Here is a 26,269-nt window from a genome sequence, read left to right on the forward strand (position 1 = left end):
TACCTTCACCTGGGGATGGAATGGGTAGTGAGGCTGCAATTTAGAATAACAGCATGAGAATTACCTTTCAACAGTGCCAACTCCATGCTTCCTAACGGAGTTGATCCATACTCATGAGCACCCAGCTACTTTATGACAGGTATTCTGTTTGGGGGTGTGTGTGAAAGCCCCTGGAAAGTCTCCAGGACATTGACAGCTAGCTATAGTTTACTTCCACTATAGTATTTTGACTGCAGAAGACTTCAGATAGTGGCCACGTTTTACCTCCTGCTGTCGCTGCTGGGGACGTGACCCAGCAGGTATTTCTATCTTCTTAAAACCTTTGTTTTAAACCTCACCCTGTTCCTCTGAAACACCTATGTGACAGTTCCTACCTATGCGACAGTTCCTACCTAGGCAACTTACTCCTCTGAAGCTTCAGGAGCACCCAGCCTCAACATCCAGATCAACACAAGCTACTAGTGGCCATATGCCTTGTTAGCAGTTCCAAGGGTGGAGTTTTCAAACTAGCTTCAATCCCGTGGGGTTCAGAACGTCACCATGCATGACAGCACCCAGGGGAGCTCACCAGAGCCCTGGGAAGCACTCAGAACACCTCAAGAACAAGCTTTTTACAACAAAGCTAGAAATGCAAGCAGGCCATGCCATAGGCCAAGTAAAGACAGCACTTCCACCACATTTCAGAGGGTGCTATACTAAGAAATGCAAGAGCAGGACTCAAATCTTATATCTCACTCTTTTTACTGGCTGTGATGCACCTTGCAAAGCAAAGGTTTTAATAAAGCCAACACGTAAGAGCCGTTCAAGAAAAAGCTGCAGAAGCAGTTATGTGGGATTAGAAGTCCTGTGGTTATAAGGGTGGATTTAGCCTGGGCCATTGCTTTTCTTTCCACTGTTGAAAAGAAGGACGTGTTACAGAGAAAGGAGAGACAAAGCCATCGATGCAGCGATTGCAGTCTACCTGCTGGGTCATCAAGAGAAAGCACAGTTTGAGAAACCAGGCATTATTTGTGGTTTTTTGCATGTGAGCAATTGTTATCGATAAGCAAAGAATTAAATAGCTTAAAGGAGTGGATAAAGACTAGAATATGCGATTTTGGCCCAGCATTGTCCTCAGGGTTAACTGGATGATGAGTCCCAGCTCAATGGAGCTGGCTCAGCAGAACAGACTGGTCTGCACAAACAGACAAAGCCAGAAAAAAGTATTTGAAGTACTTTCAGAGTAGATGTTCCCAATGCACCCAAAATCCATGCTAAGCCCATCAATTGCAGAGTCAGACCTTAAGTAAATCAATGCTTTAGAATTTAGACTGGTTTTTAGTTAGAAGTTTAAAGGAAAAAAGAAATCAAACCTTTCTGCTAGCTTTGCTAGCCTATATCTTCATATAAAATTCTCAAAAGACTGACACGACAATTAGCTTCTTGATAAATTAGTTTACAAGATAAGATATATTGCTGGTTGTGTTTTAAGGCAGTGCCTTAAGAGGCCATTGCTAAGGCTCAGTCTCCATCTTCTACATCAAACTTCCACTATATGGCTTCATTGATTTCAGAAAGATAGCAAACAAAGCACTACTTCTGAACACAGAAAAAACAGAAAATATACAATTATTGGATGTTCTAGAATTCATTATTTGCTGGCTGACTTTTTCATATGCATTGTTGTAAAAAGGCACCGAGCAGTAATCATCAAATGACTTAGTTTTAGTTTAGCTGTTGGCCTAGCCATAAATCATATGGGGCAAAATGGATAGAATCAATCATATTTTCACCATCAATCATTATTCATCTGGTCTAAATTTAGCCAAGACTCCCTTTAGGTCAATAGAAGTGCCTGTGTCTACATAGGTATTTTACCAAATGCTTCAAAGCAAAGAGAAAAACTAACATTGCATTTACTTAAGGTTAAATAATAAATGCAATTTGGAGCTCTACAAGGACTTCCAAGGAGTTTTATGTTGCTCTAACAGAGGTCAATCTTTAAGGTAAGTCACCCTCTGGGAGAGCCCCTCTCCTGCAAATGACCACAGCAAAAGCCTACCAGGGACTCAAAACATTTGCATATTTAAAACGTGACATATAAAAAAACTCAACCAAAATATACCCCAAACCAGGACTACATCGCTTACACTACTTTTAGGGGCATCAAGGATGGCAGATCTGGAAACAGTTCATCCCAGGCAGGTAATAACTGAATTTTACTTCATATAACCCTAATGCATGGGATAAGGCTTCTGAAGCACTGGTGCAGATACTGACTGGTTCTGCAAACACACCCAACTATGCCTGTAAGGCAGAGAAGTGATAGAAATGGGCAATGGCATAAATGTTCAACTGCAGGTCATATAAAGCATAGAATCACAGAATCATTATGGTTGGAAGGGATCTTAAAGATCACCTAGTTCCAACCTCCCTGCAATGGTCAGGGACATCCCACTAGATCAGGTTACCCATGTCCCCATCCAACCTGGACTTAAACACCTCCAGGGATGGGGCAGCCACAGCTTCCCTGAGCAACCTGTTCCAGTGCCTCAACATGGGGTGTGTCCCTTCCCCTGCCCTTAGCACACACCTGCTGCCCTCAAAAGCCTCTGAATGAAGACTTCACCACCACAGCAGCCAAGGAGCAGTAACGACGAATAGCAGTTTGCAGTATTTAGGGTGCAGAAATGCTGACCAGAAAAGACTCAGACCCCAAGGCAGCTCTTCCAATTCCCTTCCTGGTGCATCAATAGGCATTGACAGACAGGGACTGCATTTCAACAAATGCTGCCTGGCAGAGAGATGCTACCACCAGACTCTCCTAGAACTAACAATAAATACAACTCCACTCCATGCAGCCTTTTTTTTCCCAGCAGCTGACTTGAGTTTCACAAGAATCCTACCTTGTTGCTAACACAATGAATCAAACCTCCACAACCTCTAACTTTCCATTGTATTAATATTCTACAGGAGTGAAACAGCAAGTCATAAGGAATTGTATTTTCTCTGAAACCACAGTGAAGAATCCATTACTCAATGTAGAGGAAGATGGGGGAGAAAACAAGAAGGTTCAGGGCACTGATATGGTACTGGCTGAAGTCAGTGGGTACATGGCTTGATCTCCATGAGCCTATTTCAAGCAGTAAGTATTTCTTCCTACGTCTAGCACAGTAGCTTCAAATGGTGCTGCACACATTCCCCTCCCAGTGCGCAGGCATCCAACAAGAATGCCAACTATAATCAATCGGGACCAACCCGTGTCACCATATTACACCGTGTGTATAGTCACCATCCACCACACTGAGATGAGCCCTAAAAATCCATTGCAATAGACCAGGAAGGGCTTGAGAGGCAAGGAGTGAGGGTGACACTGAAGCACCTTTGTCACTGCCAGGTGCTGGCCAAGGGCACTTCTTTGGGTGCTTTTCATCAGGGCCAATCCTGTCCAACTTGTCCATATGAACTCTCCAATCAATGGGTCAAACCCTCTGCCCTAACCTCTGGCTAAGCAGTAAATAAACAGGGGATAAACAGTAGTAAATAACAGGGGAACTGAAATTATAAAGCTAGTAAGGAGAAACAGGCTTTGGTCAACAAACCAAGTACACAGCCTTTCTGCTCTGCTGCCATCGAGGCAGCGCATGTCTCTGTCAAGATGCTCACCCTGGCATGGATGGTGATGGAAAAAAGCAATTTCCATCTACAGCATGCCAAAACCCAAGGTCTTTCCCATGCCAAGAAGTGTCTGCCATGCACTTCTAATACCCAAGGCTAGAGGCAGTGACAGGACTGACACTTTAGTTTGCAGTAAATGCAACTCTTGACCCATATAAATAAATGGATAAATAACTAGCAAACCTCTCTTGAAACAAACCTTCCAAACAAACCTTGGAAGTCAAACACTTCCAAGTGTTTCCTAAGTGCTTCTAACACCATCATATTTCAAACACTAAGTCTTCCTTCAGCAATGATTATTCCTCTATAACATACCAACCAGCCCACCCTCTCATGCAAGAGCAGAGAAAGAGGTGCTCACCCCACCTCATGGGACCAGACTCTGAGGTGTTTTGCTGTGCTGCTGAATCTGACCTGTTGACCACCTTCCCACATCTCTAAGCCAACCCTCAACTGACCAACACACTGGGTAAGGACTCCAGTGGTCAGGTAGAAATAATAGTCAGGGTACCACCACATTCCTATTCTGCTGTGCGTGTAAAGCCAGGCTGCAGGAGATGCTGAGTCTCCCACCCTGAGATGGTGCCTGGGCATCCTAAGCCGTTCAAAGACAACACGGCCGTTGTATCATCCAGGACTCCCAGGGACACTACTGCAAAGTGTGCTCTCTCCTTGAAAATAAACACTAGATATTTTCCAGCAGGAGCAGCCCATGAAGGCAATCTACTTCCCTTCAGGTCCCACCTTCCCATGGCCACCCCACTGCAGGGTCACACTGTAAATTGATACTGTTTTTGCATGCAGCCATCTGATTTTTGGATACGTACTGTGAGTATTTAATCCCTGGAGGGCTGTTATGTTCATACCCAACTCAGCCAAACTAATTCCTGACATCAAGTTGCTCCAGTGCACCCCACCTGTGCATTCCAACCTCCCCCACCCACTCTGTTGGAGCTCTACACAGCAATAAAGGTGAACAGTGGGTCAAGTCCCCAGTTCCTTCTGTGACCTAAGTAATGAAAATTAAATTCCTCTACAAAGCCTCAGTGCTGTCCCCTTCCACCTACCACACTCCAGACCACACCAGCACCCCCCCAGCCACTGCAAGGCTCCATCACCACAAATCACTTCAATTTTTAACTCGGAAAACCAGCCTCCTTGTCAAGCCAGAGCTCTGCTACAGTGCAGAAACACACGCCTGGCTGCTCACTGTTGTTAAAGCCAATGTGTTCCTACATCCCTCTTTGAGGACCAACGTGCCTTGGGTGTAATTCTACTGAACTCCATTACTCCAGATTGAAACTAGCACGTTTATTTAATGCGGCAGCAAAAGAAAATTCTGCATCCATAAATACATGAACATCTGTCAGGCTGGGCACAAACAATGGACCTGTGGTGGAAGATGCATTAAGAGAAAATGTAAATTACATGTGTAAATCGCTACATTTCTAAAATTAAAAAAAAACCCAACAAACAAAAACCCCTCTTTGTCATGTGTTCAGACTACCACACCAGACCAATCAGGCTAAAAAGTCCCTACAAAAGCCTAACCTGGTTATTTCCAGATTTCCCATGATGACTATTACCACCTTACACCCCACATCCACATGAATGGGGTTGCTTTGAGCCCCAGTCAAAAAAGCTGAAAGAAATTTGGAAAACAAAGCAGTGGAGTAGGCAACAGACCATGCCTCGTTCCATCAGGGAGACACTGGGAAACGAAGGGCAGCCTGCTCAGAGCTAGTGAAAGCAGATACTTTCGTGCCAGGTACCATCCACCAGCAGCACACTCAGTAACAGAGTGTGTTACTGAGTGTACCTGCAGAAAGAGGTTCAGTTTATACACGTGAACAGCACCTACAGTAACCACCACCAGGACAGATGCAAACACACAATCCTGGGTGGAAATGCAGTATTTTGAGAATTGGGTGGATTTTCCCAACTATGCTAAATTACACTAAACCCCCACATCTGATGCCAAGACACTGCAGCATGAATGTAACCAAGAGCAAGTTCACAGCTGCTCCTTCTGATGCACCATTTCTCATTGAAGCATCATCAACACCTCTTGCAGGCAGCTGATAAGCACATGCAGCACACTCAAGGTAGGTTTACTCCATCACTGAATTTCCCATTTATGTCACAGGTTTCCTATAATGATCGAAAGAACACTCAGACCTGTACTGAAGGATGTCCTCAAGTATGCTAAACCCCCAACAAGAGACAAAGGATTTAAACACATTATTAAGTTAAAGCAAACACTCCACTGAATCTTTAAGCCAAACTGTCCCACAATTCACTCTCAGTGAATGTGGAGGGGGGGTTGTGTGTTTGGGTTTTTTTTATTTTTTTTTTTTAGAATTTCACTGAAATCCTCTTTAGCTGTTTGAGTTATCCATGAAAAATGTTCCCACTTCTCAAGAATCCTCAAAAATGCTTTGATGCTTTTCAGACTATACTCGTGGCTCAAAAAAAGCCCCATAAAAACCTGATGATGCCTTATTCCCAAATGAAAATCGCTGCCCAAGAGGTACAGCTTGATGTTATCCTCTGAGCATTTGCAGGTTCTGAAATCACACCAGATGTATATTTTCATAGCCATTAAGTGAATCTAATTGACCTTACAGGCAGCAAAAGCTTGAAAAGATGTTTTACAAATACCCCTTTTTTAACAGTTTGGCTTCCTAAAAATCTCTCATTAGCATCCCTTTCATACAGTAACTACCCCCTCCCCCACACCACTTTCTCTCTTTTTTTAAGAAATCCAACAACTAACAATGTAATTCCAAAACCGAGGACTTTACCAAGATGCTCAATGCTGGTAAACAGACAGAAGCCAGGTATCTGCCATGTTTTTATTGCTCTTTCTCTTAACTAAGGATCATCCAAAATTGCTCAGTGTTTCCAACTGGCAAGTGCTTCAAACCAGGCAATTTTCAAAAGCTTCTTTTTGCAGTTCTATTATTTAACATTATTTTAAATTGAAAGACTACAGATTCAGGTCTTCCCTGGATTCCCACTAAAAATGTTGCACAATGTTTCCGATGCTGTTATCTAGTTCCAGGAAGGATGAACAGATTTGGCACCTCCAAGAAAAGAACAAAAAGCCCTGATATCAGCAAGCAAAATGCTTTTTTTTATTTTTGCCGTACTCTGACAGCAATAATGATTTTATATATCCCATTAAAATGGAAAAAATGGGGTTTACAGGAAAAATCATAGCAGAAGAGATCAATAGGCTGTACTCAGATATGTCTGGGGCAATGTGGGTCAGCTGCTCTAAAGAAGGTGTAAGAAATCGTGTTGTTGGCATCTCATTTGCCTTTAGGTAAAACGTTCTCTCCCCACCACCACTGACACGTGGGTTTGTGCACTGACGCACTGTTTTCAGCTTAGCAGACAATATCCTCGTGCTGCTGACTTCTATTTATTTTCTCATCTTTATAATTCAGAGCATTCTACCAGCAAAAATAAATACTTGCACTTGCCATGCAAAATATCTGAACAACAAATGAAGAAAGAGAAGTACTTACAGAATGAAATAATAAAAAAAGGGATGTAAATTTAAAAGCGTAATGGGAAGGGGAAGACCAGAGAGATACAAAGAGGGATGCTGGATGTGGGACCACCACTCTTAGGAGATGCCAGAAGTGATGAATGAAGCAAGAACCAGACCAGACAAACCCAACAGAGAATTCAGCACAGGGCTGGACAAGAGAGTGAAGCAGAATTCAAACGATGAAGAAACACAAATATTTCAGTTTGACAATAGAATGGAAAAGTGTGATACAGAACTGCTAGGGGAGGGGAACAAGAGGAAAAAGTGGAAAAGAAAATAATTCAAGGAATCACTATTCACTCACCATAGTAGATGTTATTATCTGATAGCTGTTGAAATGAATGTTGTATGTGAGGTTCACTGAGGAACCGTTCATGGCTGGACAGCTGGTTCATCACCCCCCACTTCAATTACCAGTGTTAGTGCAGAGACCAAGAGCTGCAACTGTAAAAAGCAAATAAACCTGCACCTCTGATGCCTGTTTCCAAGTCAGGATTCAAGCACATTGGCAAGAGAGAGTGGGAGCAGCTTGTATAGCAATTACTGGGGATTGAGGATAAATGTAGGCAAGTAGCTTGCTTAAAAATGCAGTGTTTGTCAATTCAAAATAGTTTACACATTTGTCCTGAATTCACCAAAGATCTTCAGCTGGGAAAGAAACCACTGAGAAAAGCCAGGCTGGCACAAATCCTGCACACAGCTCGTGCCCAGCACTGCTGGCCCAGACACCTGCACACAGCTCTGTCCTCCCTGGGATCACAGGGGACGCCCTGGCTGCTGGAACTTCAGAGACAGTTCCCCTCACCACCACCTCTTCAATTATTACACTGCTATAAAACACCTAAATATCATTTAGACAGGGTCTGGGATCCAGCCCTGTCACAGTGTATGTTTAATAGTGCCAGAGAAGAACAGAGGGACCTGCCTGGGAGGTAACAAACTCTATCACAGCTCTACCATAATCAGCATTTTCTAAATATGTACATGAGCTTTGATCCTTGCTTCTTAAGGAAACCTATAATAGAACCAACAAATTTGTTTCAGGCTGAAAAAAATACTACTTTCTGCCCTAAAGAGAGATTTTTTTGCTTCCTTGTAGTGAAAAAAAATACCCAAAACAGAGGAGTTGTAAATCAGCTTAATTAGGACCAAAACAGTCCTCCCTTTTCTTTTCCAGTTCCTGAACTGAAAAATCATTTTCTCAAAATCTCTGGTTTTCAGTTTTGCCACTTGGATAAATCCTAAAAGCAGCACGTGAATTTTAAGTGACAAATATTACTCACAAGTTATTTCAAGCAGTACGCGCTAGTGTGTGACTAATGCTTTGTATTTTTCTATTAGTATTTACATTCTTGCAAATCCAATTTTAAATAGCATTATCTCATGTAGCTACTTCAAAATACACCTGCAATACATGTTTCCTGTTACCTATTTTAAAAAGTCTCCTTTTACTCACAGAAGCCCACTTTAAAGCAGAGACCCAGCTCGGGACTAAAGCACAGAAGTCCCAGGTCTAAATTTTAGAATTATCCTGTAAGAAATAAAATTTTCAGTTCCTGAAAGAAACAGCAAAACAGTGATAGAAGACAATAAATGATACTGTATAGGCTTTCATAAATAGCTAATTGATTGCTGGGGTCCAATGGGTCAGTAGATGACTTAAAAAAATTTCTCAAAGCCCTCTCATACCACTGCTTATACCTGGCTCTGACCAGACCACTATGGACTAATTTTTGGTGCTCCTCTAACAAAAGGCGTAAGGCTTCTTGGGGATTCCATTTCATAGAATCACCAGGTTGGAAGAGACCCACGGGATCATCGAGTCCAACCATTCCTATCAAACACTAAACCATGCCCCTTAGCACCTCATCCACCTGTCCCTTAAACACGTCCAGGGATGGGGACTCAACCCCCTCCCTCGGCAGCCTGTTCCAGTGCCCAGTGACCCTTTCCATGAAAAATTTTTCCCTAATGCCCAGCCTAAACCTCCCCTGGCGGAGCTTGAGGCCATTCCCTCTTGTCCTGTCCCCTGTCACTTGGGAGAAGAGGCCAGCACCCTCCTCTCCACAACCTCCTTTCAGGTAGCTGGAGAGAGCAATGAGGTCTCCCCTCAGCCTCCTCTTCTCCAGGCTAAACAACCCTTAGCAGAAAATATAATCTTATTTAGTTACAAATAATAGATTAATTAATATGAACTAGGTGAGACACGCTGCTATCTTTGGGTTCCCTTTAAGACCGCTTTCATTAGCCACCTGTTAGGGAAAGGAAAAAACCACCCGATTCCTCAGCTTCCTACAGGGGGAAAACAAGTCAAAAATACACTTTGAAGCTCCCTGTTTTGCTGGTGGAGAAAGCGACAACAAAGACCTGTATATCCCTCAGCTCCTCGCAGAACCAAATACTGTCAAAACACCCTAAGCCTCTCTGTTTGCTTTAGTCTGGAAGGGAGATGCATTAAACATGCAATTGTTAATAACAGATTCCCAGCACTGCATGACCAATACAAAAGCACGTGCTCTGCAATACGCCGGTAAACAATGCTGCAAGCTCAGGGAGCCCACAAGAGGCTTGTGGCTGCTCCAAGCCCTGCCAGCCATTCCCATCCTGGGTAATTAAATAACACCTGTCTGAATAAAGATGTAAGCCTACAGAAGGAACACATGGCAGTCAGAAATTCATTCTGAAATTTGGAGACATTTTGAATGGACGGTCTTGAAAATCAGGCTGTGCATTTAGGCGTTTACATTAAAACCTGCTTTTTCAACATCTTTAGATAGAGACAGATAGAAGACAGAGAGGAATATTAACCACTAATTTCTAAAGTACTGGGGCCCCTCATCACACACCCAACCGCAGACACTTCTGAATAATTTTAAGAGGCTAAATATAATGCTATATATGACATAATGTGCTTGGGAATAAGGCTTTTCAGATCATGTTCCTACACCTGAAATTCAGTGTCAAGAAGGACTCAAAGCTTTACACTTTTAAAACCTTTTCCACTCGTTAGATACCTGACACAGAACCTAAGTTTAGGCTGTTATGAAAATCCTAACCTGGAATAGACTTTGGTGTAATTGTTTTAAATTTTGGCCACTCCTAAGAAACTAAGAGAAAGAAATGCCACTTAAAACCCTCTATAAGAGTAATTACTTGGCATTTAAACTTGAAGAAAATTCTGCAGTCCTTTTCAGGCTTATTCACTAAGACAGTCATGAGAAACTGTACACAACACCACCAGAAACCATCCAACACCGGAAAAACAAAAATATAAAATTACTCAAAACCAGGAAAAGAAATCCAGAACACCTGATGTTCCTGCCCTCTTCACATTCATAAGTCCCAGCACAGCTTGTGTTTGCTGGTCTTGAAAAGTTAACTGTGCCTAAAAAAAATGCTGATGTTCAATTAGCACAGCTTATTATTTCTTGTATTGGAAGATTAATGAACAGTGCTTGCATGTACCAGGGCTTTTAAATACCTGCAGGCATACCTTGTGTTCAGAAGCATTGCACCCACCCAGACATGGCTACAACTTAAAAACCCCACTGCAATAATTGAGGGTCATGTGCATTAGGGACTATATTTACTGAGAATTTTTGAACGCATGGAGTGAAAAAAAAAAGGTTACGTTGCTCTTCAAAATTTACTATAAAAGCTATTTTATTCTAATTGCGACATGGGACTGTGCCAAAGCTCGTGGATCTGAAGGAAAAGCTATTTTTGTCTTACGGAAATGCACGTTGAGGAATGGGTTTGTGCATATGTTCCTACTCCAGGGATAGATAAATAAATAGAAGGGGGAAGGCTGCATTGGCTTACCCATGAATGTGCTTATCCTGTCTGTGTGGATGACAGAGCCCTGAATCTGCAGGATGCTCTGCTCAGCTTCAGTTTTCCCATGTGTGAGCCCTTGGCTAACAACATCGCTCTTCTATACTACCTGAACCCCTTAAAAGTGGAAAAAAACTTTGAATAATAAAGATTTTGTGCAGCAGAAAGACCCTGCAGGCCCTTCAGTGAGTTGAGCAGAGGTGACCCACGTGGCTCTGCACTGCAAGGGGTTCCCAGGCTGTGTCACCTCCAGATCTACTCGACACTTATCGGCAGGGCTGAGCTAGGGCCCAGCAGAGCTGCCTTCTGCTCACACTTGCTGCCAGGAACAGGGAAAGCACTCGGACAGCCCTGGGAATGCAGGGTGGAAGTGAGGAGCTCTGGTGTCAGTGAAGACCCTGGCAGTGCTGGGCCTTGCTCGCTGCGCCCACACTAAGCTCTTGCAGGACAGGGCTGTCTCCAGATGCAAAAGCCAAGGCTCCTCCTCAGCAAAACAAGGCAGCGATGTGTGGTGGTGTGCAAGCCATATCTGAAGAGGTAGGTTTCAGGAAAGGCCAACTAACTTTAGAATCACAGAATCATAGAATCACTAGGTTGGAAAGCACCTACTGGATTATCGAGCCCAACCATTCCTATTAACCACTAAACCATATCCCTCAGCACTTCATCCACCCATCCCTTAAACATTTCCAGGGAAGGTGAATCAACCACCTCCCTGGGCAGCCTGTTCCAGTGCCCAATGACCCTTCCCGTGAAAAATTTTTTCCTGATGTCAAGCCTGAACCTCCCCTGGCAGAGCTGGAGGCCATTCCCTCTTGTCCTGTCCCCTGTCACTTGGGAGAAGAGGCCAGCTCCCTCCTCTCTACAACCTCCTTTCAGGTGGTTACAGAGAGCAATGAGGTCTCCCCTCAGCCTCCTCTTCTCCAGGCTAAATAACCCCAGCTTTCTCAGTCACTCTTCCTAAGACTTGTTCTCCAGCCCCCTCACCAGCTTTGTTGCTCTTCTCTGGACTCGCTCCAGAGCCTCAACATCCTTCTTGTGGTGAGGGGCCCAGAACTGAACACAGGATTCGAGGAGCGGTCTCACCAGTGGGAGAATAACCTCCCTGGACCTGCTGGTCACGCCGTTTCTGATACAAGCCAAGATGCCATTGGCCTTCTTGGCCACCTGGGCCACTGCTGGCTCATGTTCAGTCGCTGTCAACCAACACCCCCAGGTCCCTCTCCTCCAGGCAGCTTTCCAGCTAGACTTCTCCTAGTCTGTAGCACTGCATAGGGTTGTTGTGCCCCAAGTGAAGGACTCGGCATTTGGCCTTGTTAAACCTCATGCCATTGATTTAAAGACATTTTACATGATTCAAACAAAACCAAAGCAGTTCAGTCCCTTACTAATGCTAGACAAAGCACATCACTAGCACTTGGAAACATGAGTTGTTTTTCCTGTCGCTTCCCAAAAGCTTCTGCACTGGAGATGAGAAATGCCAAACCAGGCAGTTCCAGTGCTTCCAGTTTGTAGAAACCCAGAAGCAACAACAGGAATTCCTAGGCAGGAGTATCCCTGACCACCCCTCTCAAAGGAAACCAGTCTCAGAAATACTTTCAGACAGAATATTTCCCACTATAAAATATATTAAAGGTCTCTAATCCTAATTTTGAACACTCTCTCTGATGTGCGGATCACATCCCTTGAAGCACCCTCATCATATTGCAGAGAGATACCAGCACGTGAAATGCTCCTGGGACAGATGTTTCCGTTGCCTGAGGACCAGAGCTGACCTCAGCTCCCAGCAGTGGTTGGGAGCAGAGCCAGGAAACACCGAGGCAGAGATAAGGACGTGGCCTCTCCCCTGGGTTTTCCAGCTCTGAGTCTCATGCTGGACTCATCAAGGTCCTATGCGGTGCTCGAGGAGAGGCATGCATGAAAATCCCAATACATGCCAGCTAGCTTAGCACAGATACACGAGAGTCACAGCACTGCATAAACCAGCAAGAGATACTCAAAATAGGGATGTTTCAGATTCCAGCTGCCTCTCTGGGCTGGGCTCTCCAAAAACACATTCCTCCACTGGGGAGCAGCAGCCCAGAATCCTCTCCCCACCTCAGGTAACTAAGCCCTTTCTTTGCAAAGCAAGAGCTACTCTATTCTTTCCAAACAATGTTATCAGTAAGCAGCAGCGCTCCTGCTTATCTGGCAACTTGAGCATTACTCAGAATGTGGAAGAACTGGGCTCCACAGCAGCCCTCTGCCCGTAGGCTCTGTAGTGGGGAGAAGCCTCCACTCCTAGCTTGCAGAGGGTCTGGGTATTCCAGAGCAACCGCAGCCCTCAGGCTGAGGATCTCCTCACAGGGTGGCCCCTGTATTTTGCCTGAAGCCCTCACAGCAGCCCAGCAGCCCAAAACTTATCACTGCTCACCCCATAGGCACCCCTAGGCCTTGGCACCAGGAGGTTAGCAAGCACCCCACAATTTCACCCAGCTGCTCACCTCCTTGAAGACACCTGAGTTCAACTGCTCTGGTGTCAGCTCTGTCCCACTGGCAACAAACCCACTGTGAACAGTCGCAATCAAAGAACACAACTAAAATACTTGCTCATTACCCAAATATCCCGCTGAATGCAATAAACGCCTCAAAAGGAATGAGCAGCAAACAGGACCTCACCTACTTACAACCCAACTCTGGCCCCACCTCAACTGGTGTCCTTCTGGTAGGAGGATATGATTCTAAAACTTCTGCCAAGAAGGGCAGGACATCCCTCCCTTAGGCTCAGCTGAAGAAGGTGCCACTCGAGAGCAGCAGAAATTGAACCCTAATGAGCCATCCCACCACAACGCCTCTTCCTTAGGGCACAGTCCTCCAGGGAGGTTGGGATATCAGTGTGCAGTTTCTTCATCTGCACCCTCACATACCAGGGGACAAGGGGCAGCGGGACAATGAGCCTCTGCTCTCCTCTGGACAGAGGCAGAAGCACGGAGGCGCACATGCCCTCCAAGTGCAAGGCACGCAGAGGCACCCGCCTGCCCAAAGCACAAGAACCGCAGATGTGCATCCACTGCCGAAAACCACAGTTCTCAGTGTGGCGTGTTTAATGCGACCCGACACCTCCTGCAGCAACTACTTTGGCTTCATCTGCTGCATTACGCAAGTCAGATGCCCTCAAGACTCCACCAGTTCCTGCAGCCGCAGCTCTCCAGGTTGCCCAACCGTGCTGCCTATCCTGGCAAAGACCAGCTCCTGCCACCACCGAGTCTTTGCACCTCGACACACACACATCCCTCAGGAGAGCTTGTCAGGACAGCCAGCACCAGAGATAACGGTTTAAACCACTGCGGAAAGACACACTAGTTTGTCAGCCAAAGCCCCAGCTCCACTCATTTTTGCAAGCAGCAGTTTTGCATCAGAGGCAAGGAGTCCTGGTTTCTATCAGCTCTCTCTAACACACCAACCACTGCAAAAAATACGCAACACAACCAACTGGGACAGAGGCTTGAAGAGATACTGTAAAACTGATTAGTTGACAAAATCATCAGACCATAAAAGAAGCTCCAGCTGTGCTCCTCTTACTCGCATGGAGAAAAGCAAAAGGCAGGACTCTACTTAAAATTAATTCTTTTTTTTTTTTTTTGTTTACTAGAGCCTGAGTTGCTCTGGTTGACAATTAAGCCTATTATCCAACTCTGTCCTTTTCCACGACACCAGTGCCTTTTTTTCATAGCCTTAGTGCAAGAAACAAGAAAAAAAAAGAGGAAAAATTCCCATAAGTGTGATTTTAAAATGAAACCCACAAATTTACGAGGAGATTAGGAAGGTGCTTGAACCATTCTACCTTCTGTTTTAAGACCCCAGCACAGGACTCAACACAAAATTCCTTTCAAATCAACAGCAATTTCAAGTCCCCCTACTGCATGCAAGCTTGAAGTTAAGCACTGGCCCAAATGTTCTGCCAGATCCTTGGCGTAACTGTAGGAGGACAAGAGAAAACAAAGGTTTAAATTTTGGCTAGTTCACTTCTGCAGAATCACTGTCAGCACATATTTTTCAGATCATACAAAACCCAGAGAAGGAAATTTAAAATAATAAGTAACTTGGAGGAGAGCTGTTCAGAAAAACCGCAGAAGAAAAACTACAACACAATGTAATTCAAGGGAATGTTCAACTAATTATTAAGCTGGGTGCTTACAGCAGCCTATTACAAGCTAGTTCCTTTTAGTTTGGTTTTAAAACTCACTCATAGTTTTTGCAGACGCTTCGGCAAAGCTACCAAGAATGCTCCATTTTAATAGTTAAAATATACCCTCACTGCGGAGACCTGCCTAACCAGAGGCTACTTGCTGCAGGTGCTCTGCAAAACTGTACCCCAACCCTGGGTACCACTGCAGTTTTTCACGCCTGGGTAGCACACATACCAACTGCGAAGCATCAGCAAAGCCACAACAACCTTCATGATCTGAGACCTTAAGATCTTGTCCCAGTTCTACCTTTGCATTCATCACCCTATGAAACAAGAATTCATAAACCTATCACAGGAACGCTCCCTTTCCTCTATTTTCCATGTTGGAAAAAAATTATTCTCGCACGTAAACAAGGATTCTCCGAAGAAGGAGCAAGAAGTTGCCCAGTCATACTCCCAGCCAAAGCCAGGCCAACCTGCACTTATCTCAGACCGTTGCTTTTTAACTCCTTTAGTCAAAATCTGACCATGTCCAGCCTCTCTGGGCCCCTGTTCCTGTGCCTGATTACCCTTGCTGTGCTCATTCTAACACCTCCTTGAGAAAGCTCTCACTTATATCTCATCTGGAACAATACAGAGGACAACCAGTCCTTCTTGTTCCCACTGCAATCATTTCTCCCTTGCTAATTTGAAAACTAGCCAAACAAAAGACAAAATTAAGGCTGGAAGTTGTCATTTTTCTATCCTTCAGGCAGGATGGGCAGTGCCTTTCTTCGCACATTGAGACAAACAGCTTCCAAAGCACACAGATCTCCATCAATTTACACTGCTACCCTACAGAGACGGAATTCAGAAACTGTATTTTGAGGGGGAGAAACGGAGGCAGAGCGCTGGATTCAAGTCTCATGCACAGCTACAACAAACAGCCCAGTGTGGCTTCACAGCATATGAACAGGCATCACCAGTGGTGTCAGTCCCGACTCCCTTATTCCCCAAAGCCTCTTTGCTCTTTACATAATTATGACTCCAACCAACTTGCTTAACGTCACTATCAAGGACCTTTAAAAAGCACCAACAATCCCATCGATCTGCTTTTCATGGCATGGCAGAAGCCTAATTACACATGATTAAATTCTGTCAGAAATTAAAGCCCACACACTTGCTCTAGAATTGAAATCAGCCCCTCCAGGTACCAAACAAAGGCAATGCTAGCATTTCAAAGACACATTGGCAACACAGCTGAATCAGATTACGCTTCTGACCCTAAACAAATCAAGGGCATTCCTTACTCTTCCTTTGAGTCCCTTTCCTTTGTTTTCTATATATGCTAGTGTTATAAAAAGACTTTGATCCATGCCCTCCATCATGACCTTACCAGTCCCAAGCATTAATGAGCAATGCAGCTCAAACACCTATTAACTCCATATTAGGTGTCGTTACTCTACTGTGAGTCCCCTGCTACTTTTCTCTATCATAATACATACTTAAACCTCACTACCGAGGTTAAGAAATATTTTGCCACAAGCCCTTTAATTTATGGCACACCACCTTTGATAAAGATTTTGCTTTTTGAACACAAGTCACACGTCACTGAATTTTTACAGAAAAAGCACTGTAAATAAAACAGCCTGTGTGTGAGATGGGACAAGATCTGTATGAAATATGCACTGTGATGGGAAACTGAACCTAAAGCAAGCACATGTAAAATATTTGGGGACTTTTATTAAAGGAAAAAATGTAATATTGCACACTAGAAGGAAAGGAAAGGGAAGTTTGCGGCTATGGTACTTCCTATGAGTTCTCCAAAAATGCTCAGGAAGATGTTTGTCACACCTGGGGAACTGCAATGATACAGCAAAAACACAGTCACAGAGAAAAACAACAGAGCAGGTACCCAAAGAAGATGGGAGCAGCTGATGTGCGTTATTGGCATTGCCTTTACTCTCCCAACTCACAGCTACTGCTACACGACTACCAAAACCAAACCTCAAACCTCAAGTGATCTCCCATTGACTGCCCCTTGCTCTGGTCCTCAACATGGATGCACATCTACAAAAAGGGAAATAGCACCTTCCCTGCCCGACGGGTCCTGAAGGGACATTTTTGTTTTATTAGTAATCACATAACTGATCTTTTACAGCTTAACAAGGACATATTACTGTTAGATACCATATTTTTTAATTACACGTGTACATGTAACAAATAGATGAATGCGTGTTATGTCAAATCTAGGCAGCATTCCTTTACATACCTGATCTGTGCCTCTTCCAAAACACTGGCATTAAGGAAGGTTGTCCTCCAATAATAAGGGAAAATGGGTGCAATAACCAAAATAGGTTCCTCTATGCATCTGGGCTAAAAGAGCTTTCATCTCCCCCTCCTCCCAATCTCAGAGCTAATGCCAGGTGCTAGGAGCAAAGAAATACCGAGCTCAAGAAACAAGGGCTGGGGTGGACCTAGCCAGCAGTAAATAACTGCATCATCCACCCTCGGTGTCCCCGAGCAACTACGCCTCGGAACTCGGACTGGCTGCAGGAGCGCTGCGTTCACAGGGTAGATGGAAGCTGCCTGGGATGACTAGACATCTTCTGATGGGGGGAGGAAAAACCAAACCAAACCAGAGCCTGCTTTGTGCCTGGTGCGTTTAAAAAGCTGCATTCTGGTGACTTTGGAGCTTGCTCAGTGCTGCTGACAGGAGGAAAAGGCGCCAGCAGTAGGGAGCAGCCATGTTCCCTGAACAGGGCTGCGGAAAGGCTCCCTCCGGGGAGTTCATACTCACCTGGCGGTTTCATGTAATATTGCTCAATATCGGACATGTCCGTATGCAGCGCACAATCGAGATAGTGGAGGATAACTTTTCTACTGAAGTAGTACCTCATACCCATCAGAAAAATGGGCAAACAGCAGGTCAGCAGGAAGGACTTGGTCACAACAAAGCATATTACTATGGAGATAAGGAAGAGAAATAAACGATACCTGTCAGAAAAGAGAATTTAGTGTTGATTTCGGAATACAAACTCATTATTAAAATAAAAAAACCAAAACAAACAAAACAAGCACAGACAAAAATACACATTCGCAATACACGCACAATTTACGCTGTTGAGATTATTGTGTTAAGAGACGGTGTATCATGCCGAGATAACCCCAGAGAAGTTTATGGGTGCCAGGAGAGAGCTGGTGGGAAGGATGCTGCCATGCCGCAGCAGGTCCCAACCGAACCCTTCTGAAGAAGGGCTGGTGGGGATGCCGGGGCCCAGGCGCACCCCAGACCCTGCTCTGCTCTCCCCACGCTGCAGGCACACTGCTCCGCAGCCATGTGTTTGCCACTGCGGCATTACTATTTCCATCGCGGGAAGCACCGGCTCCTGGGAAAGACGCGCTGCCCGCCTTGCTGCTGGGGTGCTGAGGGTGGCCGGGGGGGCTCCTGGGGACCCCCCAGCACGGTCCCAGCCTCCCAGAGCCACCAGCTGAGACCCCACACCTCCCAGTTTGGGGGGTCCCCATCCAGCACAGGGCCCTGCGCTCCCCCAAGGCTGGGGGTGCAACCAAGGGCACCGGCAACCAGCCCGAGAGGCGGGCGAGAGGGGCACACACCTTATTAATTATAAGCGACCCTCGCTTCCACATAATTATTTGCATGGGATTTATTTCCGACCCCACGCACCCTGCGTGGGAACGCGGTGCGGCTGCAGCGCTCCGGCCGCACTGCCTCCCAAGCTCCTATTATTTCCACGGATGAGCACGCTGTTACCAATTTATATATATTAAATAGGGGCACACAGATAGGATATATGGTGGAGGGTGTAATTATTAATCGCACGGGGCGAGGGGCGCTTTCCAGGCGCTATTTCGAGGGGGCAGCTGAGCGACGCGAGCCTCCCCCGACCCCTCCCCACATCGGGGGGGAGGATAAAGGGGGAAAAGGGGGGGTCTCGCCGCCCCCGAGCATCACCGGAGCCCCCATCCGCGGGGGCGGCGGGGCGCGCATCCCTCCTCCCCTTCCCCGCATCCTTCCCCGCACATTCCGGGCTGGAATAACTGGAAGGCCGGGCTCTACCCTCCGCGGGAGCCCCTTGAAACCCGCGGAGGGTCCGTTCCCCCACCGTGAACGCCGCGTTGCGGCTCCGCACTGCAGCGCGGGTCCCCCGCCCTCCGACCATTTTGTGAGCGCACCGGAGGGGGAAAGGAAGGCGACGAGGAGGGAGCGGGGTGGGGGGGAAGCTAGGGAAGGCAAACCCTCCACCTTCTCCCCCCCCTCACCCAAAAAGGGAGCAGATACTCACCCGCCAGCAGCCCGTAGAGCAGCTGCGTGAGGGGCTGCTGCTTCAGCCCCCTGAACGCCGTGTTGGGGATGCGCTCCATGATGCCCTCGTAAAAGATGCGGCGCACCACCTCCTGCTCCGAGGGGTGGAATTCGCGGATATAGACGTGGTCGCGCCGGGGCTCCTCTTTTTGGGAGCTGAGGGGGGGCGTGGGGGGGGAAGGGGGAGCCCCGGCCAAAGAGGGCCACATCTGGGAGGAGGAAACAATGATCGTGTCCTTTTTGGCCCCCGGGATTGAGTCATGATCTTCCGCCACAATCTTGGTCTCACAAACCATCTTGGGAGACAGACAATGCATGCAAACCGGCCGCGGGGAGGGGGGCGGAGGAGAAAAACGGGAGGGGAAGGGGGGGGGGGGAAATAAAATTTAAAAAAAAAAAAAAAAAAAAAAAAAAAAAGGAAAAGGGGAGGGGGAAGGAGCGGAGGAGAAAGGGACGGAGACCCGCCAGGCAGCAGCAGGCTGGGCACGGAGCGGCCGGGCGGGATGGGAGAAAGGAGCTCCGCTGCATTTTGGAGAGGGATTTATAGGGGGCAGGGAGGGAGGGCGCGGGTCCCCGGGGTCCCAGCGCCCCACGCATTGGCTGCGCGGGGTCGCCATGTGATCGGGGGGGCGGGACGCTTCCCACACCCCCCGCCCGCAGCCCCGCACCGCCCCTTGCTAATTACTACGGGGAGGGGAGGGGGGGGCGGCTTCCTCCGGGGGGTTCGCGCATCCCTCCCCACCGGGCTCCGTGTGTGTCTACGTGTGGTATTTATTTATGTACAGCCAAAGCGCCGCACGCCCCGTTTCTTTCTGGAACAGTCTCCGCGGGTGCGGAGGGAGAGGGGAGGATGCGCGGCTCCGCTCCGGGCTGCGGCTTCGGGGCATCGCTCACCGCAGCCCCGGCGCCCGGGGATGCTCCCACCCGGCCTCCCGAGCCGAGAATAAATCCCTCCGTCCCTCCCCCGCCACCTCCCGAGGTCGGTGACTTTTCCTCCCGTGCCGGGGAGCGGCGGGGAGAAGCGCGGGCGGGGGATGCGCAGGGAGGAGGAGGAGAAGGAGGAGAACGGGGACGAGGAGGGGGGCTCCTCTTCTTCCCGGGACCCGAAAAGCTCCGGGCTGTGCTGGCTGGAATGGGCCGGTGTCTGCCCGAGGCATGTGCCCTGCCGGCCGGTGCGGAGTGGGGGGATGCGGGATGGGATGCGGGATGGGATGCGGGATGGGATGCGGGGCGGGATGGGGGGGGCTCCCCCCGGCAGGTGACACCCGTGGGGGCGGCTCTGCCCGCCTCGCGACCCTCCTCTGCGCGTGCTTCTCTGCCCCCAGATTCCTGCCTGTCTCCTCCTGCGAGGGGCGCCCCGACCCCCCCTCTGCCGGGAGGCGTCCTGGCACCCACCTGGCTTTGAGCTGCGTCCCTGCATCCCCCTGCGAGGTGTCCCCGTGCATCCCCCCACAAGCTTCATCCCTGCATCCCCCTGGCATGGCTGTTGGTGGGTGCAGCCGTGTCACCGGCACCTGGCAGGATTTGCTGCCCTGGGAACTTGTAGAGAATGTTTTGGTCCTCAGAAATCATAGAATCACTAGGTCGGAAAAGACCCACTGGATCATCAGATCCAACCATTCCTATCAACCACTAAGCCATGCCCCTCAGCACTTCATCCACCCGTCTTTTAAACACCTCCAGGGAAGGTGACTCAATCACCCCCCGGGCAGCCTGTTCCAGTGCCCAATGACCCTTTCTGTGAAGAATTTTTCCCTAATGTTCAGCCTAAACCTCCCCTGTTGTCCTCTGTTGTTCCCTCTTGTCCTGTCCCCTGTCACTTGGGAGAAGAGGCCAGCACCCTCCTCTCTACAACCTCCTTTCAGGTAGTTGCAGAGAGCAATGAGGTCACCCCTCAGCCTCCTCTTCTCCAGGATAAACAACCCCAGCTCTCTCAGCCGCTCCTCATGAGACCTGCTCTCCAGCCCCCTCACCAGCTTTGTTGCTCTTCTCTGGACTCTCTCCAGAGCCTCAACATCCTTCTTGTGGTGAGGGGCCCAGAACTGAACACAGTATTCGAGGAGTGGTCTCACCAGTGCCGAGTACAGAGGGAGAATAACCTCCCTGGACCTGCTGGTCACGCCGTTTCTGATACATGCCAAGATGCCATTGGCCTTCTTGGCCACCTGGGCCGCTGCTGGCTCATGTTCAGTCGCTGTCAACCAACACCCCCAGGTCCCTCTCCTCCGGGCAGCTTTCTAGCCACTGTTCTAGTCTGTAGCTGCACAGCGTTGAAGACGTACAGCGACTGGGTCTTCAATTCAAGCCAAAGATTGGTTTCGCTGTCATGATTTCATTGTGGTTTCATTGCTTCACTTTTCTATTAAAAGTTGTTCAGGAGCGAGACATGGGGGGTGGGGGGCGGCTGGAAGGATTAGGCAAAGGCTTGGAAACCTTCCCACCCAGAGGAGTGGTGCTAGTGCCAGGCGTCCCTGGTGAGAAACTGCTCCTTGGGTGGCTGTGGGACCTGCTGGTGCTCAGGGGCTGCAGCACTGCCAACCTGCTCAGAGGGACATGGCCTTCCTAGCAGTGGGCTTGAGCATCTGCACAGTCACCATTTCTAATGAGCATCTTCTGCAACTGCAGCCAGAGTGACCCACAGCCTCCAAAGCTGCAACCGTCTGAACCCGAGATCAAAATGTAGAATATAAAAGATGGTCTGGTACGGGTACAGTGTTGGCCTTGCTGGTTGGTGGATGGGTTAAGCAAAAAAGCATCTCCTGTCTGGGAATGGAGCATCCCATGGGAAGATCTCCCCAGTGGGGAGAGGCGAGGCATCCTGCATTCCCACATTCCCCCATCATAAAATCATAGAATCACTAGATTAGAAAGGACCTACTGGATCATCGAGTCCAACCATAAAATGATGTCTCACCTCAGGAAGGATCAGTTGGACTCTGGCACTGGTACGCCTGGCAGCCCCAAATTCACCAATGGAAAGGCAAAGGCTCTGTGTATGGGGAGAAAAAAAATTTTAAAAACTCAGGGCACTGTTTGCCTTTGAATTCTGAAAGCTTTGGGCCAAAGATAGGAAGTTGCAGTTTCAAAAATGTAATTAAAATAACGCTGAGTTTCCATGTGCCTGGGTTGAGCAGGCATTTATTTTTGTTTGATCCTTTCTAGTCAGATGCGTTGCTTATTTATGAAATAACTACAGTAATAAAACCAACTCATTCCTTAAAAAAGCCAAACCCCACTGCAGTTATGTAACAGCCAAGGGAGCTCCCAATTTCAGTCTCAGGCTATGGACCTGAGTGTTTGCAGATGAGTTATCTTTAGAAAGGCACTAAATACTTGTTTACTATTTATGCTGCCACATTTGAGCATCTTATGAACAGTAATTAATATTCCCCTGAGCAGAGAGGGTACTGTTATCATTGGCCACAGCAAGGGAACTGAGGCACAGGGGAATGCAGTCATTTATGCACCATCATGCAGTAACTCAAAGAAGACACAGGCACCGGACCAGATCTCCCGAGTCCTTCCTCACTGTCTGAATGCCAAACTTTGCCTTTCTTATTGCAAAGCAAATATTTCAGCTTTCTCTGGAAATGGGGGGTGAGGACCTCTAGGGCTGGTGCTGTGTGGTGGGGAGGGGATGGAGAAGGAGCAGGCAGCCTTGACTGACAGAAGCAAATGTCACTGAAAATTAAGGGCCTCATTGAAATCAATTGCAAAAGCCGGTCAGGTTCGCAGACAGCAGATTTAGGCCCCTGGAATAAAAAGGATATTGTTAACAGCGGCTTGCTGGCAAGGCAACTGCTTTGCCGGGAGCTTTCAGTCTTTAAGAACACAGTTGTCATCCCGAGTCACTGAGGATTTTGCTCTTGGGTTTGCTCTTGCTCCTCCAGGACCTGAGGGTAAATCTCCCACATGCCATGACCGACCACTGAACCTCATAGACAGAACCTCATAGATAGAACTAATTTAATTAAGATGGACAGTTTAGAATTTGAATTTCGTGTCAGTGCTCTCAGCAGCTCTCACTGTTCAGTGTAAAGAAGGAGCTTGTATAGATGTTTGATCCATTGGCATGGCCGGCAAAAGAAACTGGGGTGACCTGGGCAGGCTGTGCAGCTCTGGAGGCTGAGGGGGGTTTGAGTAATTCAGTAGAAACATGCTTTACCTTCAGTAGGTCTGCTTTAGGCTGACCTTGCTTTGGATTAGCACATCAAACCAGTAAGCCTTGGAAATGCCATTATTCATCCTTCTCAAAACTGCAGCTCTCATCTTGGGTTGGGGGAGTTACATCCCTTTACAGGCAATGGGGAGCAACCAGCAGGCATACGACAGAACTACCTTTTCACCTGCTGGAAAGCTTATACTCTGCTCTCATTCTGAAATTTTAGGTTTTCTATCCAGCTCTGGGCTTTGAATGACTCCAAACATTTTCTTCCAACAAGGTTTTGCTGTAGCTCTTGAATTAATTAGGTCTGTGTAAGTGTAAACGAAGCAAACATTTTGGGATGAGCAGTTACTCCTGCCAATCATCTGTGCTCAAGGGATGGGGAACTCCAAGGCAGATCCCCTGTAGACCTCCTTAACCCACTGCTTGGTATTACTGGGCAAGGAGAGAGGTGCTGCTAGCTCTACCTTTCTTCTGCAAAAGCCACAAGCAGCTGCAATCCTTTGCTCATCAGGGGCTGTATCAATCAACCTCAGCAATTAACTGGTTGACAGCAAAAACTGCCCCAGGTTATATTAATGCAGCAGTGATTCTGGAGTGGCTTATCCCAGCAGGATGAAGCTGTCTAGTAGGGGTGGATCTCACCCTGTCCTTTGCAATGTCTCCATCAGCATGTGAGGAAAGAAGGTGTCCAGGTTTAAAGCTATTCTACTCAGCCACCTCCAGGTTCTCCTCCAACCTGGACCTTGGTCATTTCGGATGTTTATTCCACATCGTGGGCATGGGTGCTTGACCTGAGACACTGGGAGTGGGCAGATCCCAACACCATTGGCTGTTCAGCCACAGCAGCTTCCCACCTTCCTGCTTTGCTGGGCTGAAAAAAAGTAAAAGTCTCTCTGTTGACTGCAGAAGTGCATATGAATGTGAGGCATTTGCCTAATAAATATCTTCCTAAAGGGGGATTAGCATCCCAAGATTTGCTCTCACTGCCCTCCTCCTGGCTGCAGGGGCTCCTGCAGCAGCTTCTTGTAGGGGCACTTACTTAATGCTGAGAGCACAGTTGCTGGCCCCTTTTCTGACATACAGACCCCTGAGGCCAAGGATTTGCAAATCTTTTGCTCAGGAGCCGTCACTGGCACTGGCACCTGCACTGTGCAAGCGGCTGGCATTAACTGCACACACATCCCAGTGTCCCCAGTCCCGCCGAACAGCGTGATCCATCACAGTGGTGATGCAGGCTCTTTCCTTCCCCAGCTGTCTGGGTGCTATGAATAATAAGTCGCTGTAAATGCCAATGTGCCAAATTATTTCCAGCTTGTAAAACTCAGTGAGTGGGTAACTGGGGGCCAGAGGTGGGATCCACTGCCCAATGTAGACCTCTGCCAGCTGGACCTTGGCATTGGAGCTGCCCTCTGCTCCAGGCGCTGCGAAGGGAGAAAGCCAGCCTCTTCGGAGGCTCTGAGCCTCTCATCCCAACATGGACCTCCAAAGCAGATTTGACAAATCATATGCTATAAGTGGTTGGATCTGCCTACAAAGGGAGTGCAGGGTGACGAGCTCAGCTGTAGGAGTCCCATGGGATAACCAAAGAGGAATCTCTTCCTGCAGCGTTTTGGGTTGAAAGAATTTTGTGAGTTGTGAATAAAACCTCAATGTTTCCCAGACTGTGTATGTACCCACAGCTGGCTTTATCCTCTTTCAAAGAGGGATTTTAGGACTTGAGTGTACATTTAATGTATGGTAACATCAACTGCAAATGTTACATCAGAAGCTCCATTCTAATGCCAGGAACATTAAACTCTGACTTGTGTTTCAGACCTATCTAATGATTATTCAGAAATTTACCTAGTGCATCTCGGTGCAACCGTGAGCAACACTTTCAAACAAGGAGAGGTTCCATAGTGATTTAAAGCATCTTCTGTTAAGCAGCAGTATTGTCTGACACTGGGTGCGATGGCTTGGGAAGGCAACGCATCTTTCCTCCTGATAATATTATTGCTTCAAGCTTGGATAAAAAAAAAAAGAAAAACAATGAAATGTTTGTTGGCTGTTACCAGAAACAATTTAATTAGCTGTAGGAGACAGAGCTATGCATGCAGAGTGAGGCTCCTCGATGCACTGGAGAGGCTGCACGGAGGTTGTGCTGCGGGCATGGCACCATAAAGGAGCAACCAGGACTGTGTGTGGCTTGAGAAAAGCTGAGGGCACGAGAACTCTTATGCACGTGGGAACACAGCTGGTGTGAGCCAGGAGGTGTTCATTTCTTGGGATTTTCAGTGCAGGACTTTGCACCTTCTTTGTAAATTAGCAACACCACTTTGGAAAAATACCTGCCTCCACAGTCAGTTCCTTCCCTTTCTGTAAATAACCTCCAGCCACCTGAATTTTGGCTACCTGCTTGGGTCAGCAAGGTAACGCTACTACAAAATTTGCTGTATCATGACCAACTCTGTCAATGTGTATCCATCTTTGCTAAGGAAGAGGAGAAGAACATAAGGTTAATGACTGCACTTTCGACCAACAGCTACTTTGCTGGCATTTTTAACAGCAATTTTTATAACTAATGATTGCCAAAGTACG

At 47.3% G+C, this 26,269-nt stretch overlaps 1 protein-coding gene across 1 annotated transcript in view; it reads right to left on the reverse strand.

The window, feature by feature from the left end:
• The window catches only part of NAT8L (N-acetyltransferase 8 like), a 31,758-nt gene extending 11,867 nt beyond the window's left edge, over positions 1-19,891 (reverse strand). The window contains exons 1-2 of the mRNA XM_069856459.1: positions 19,505-19,891; positions 17,998-18,162 (exon numbers count right to left, since the gene is read on the reverse strand). Coding sequence (XP_069712560.1) covers positions 17,998-18,162; positions 19,505-19,841 — 502 coding nt within the window. The 5' untranslated portion in view covers positions 19,842-19,891. The remainder of the gene's footprint in view (positions 1-17,997; positions 18,163-19,504) is intronic.
• Positions 19,892-26,269: the final 6,378 nt, after the last annotated feature.

The sequence above is a fragment of the Phaenicophaeus curvirostris genome, chromosome 4 (assembly GCF_032191515.1).
Source record: "Phaenicophaeus curvirostris isolate KB17595 chromosome 4, BPBGC_Pcur_1.0, whole genome shotgun sequence".
NCBI classification, from domain to species: domain Eukaryota; kingdom Metazoa; phylum Chordata; class Aves; order Cuculiformes; family Cuculidae; genus Phaenicophaeus; species Phaenicophaeus curvirostris.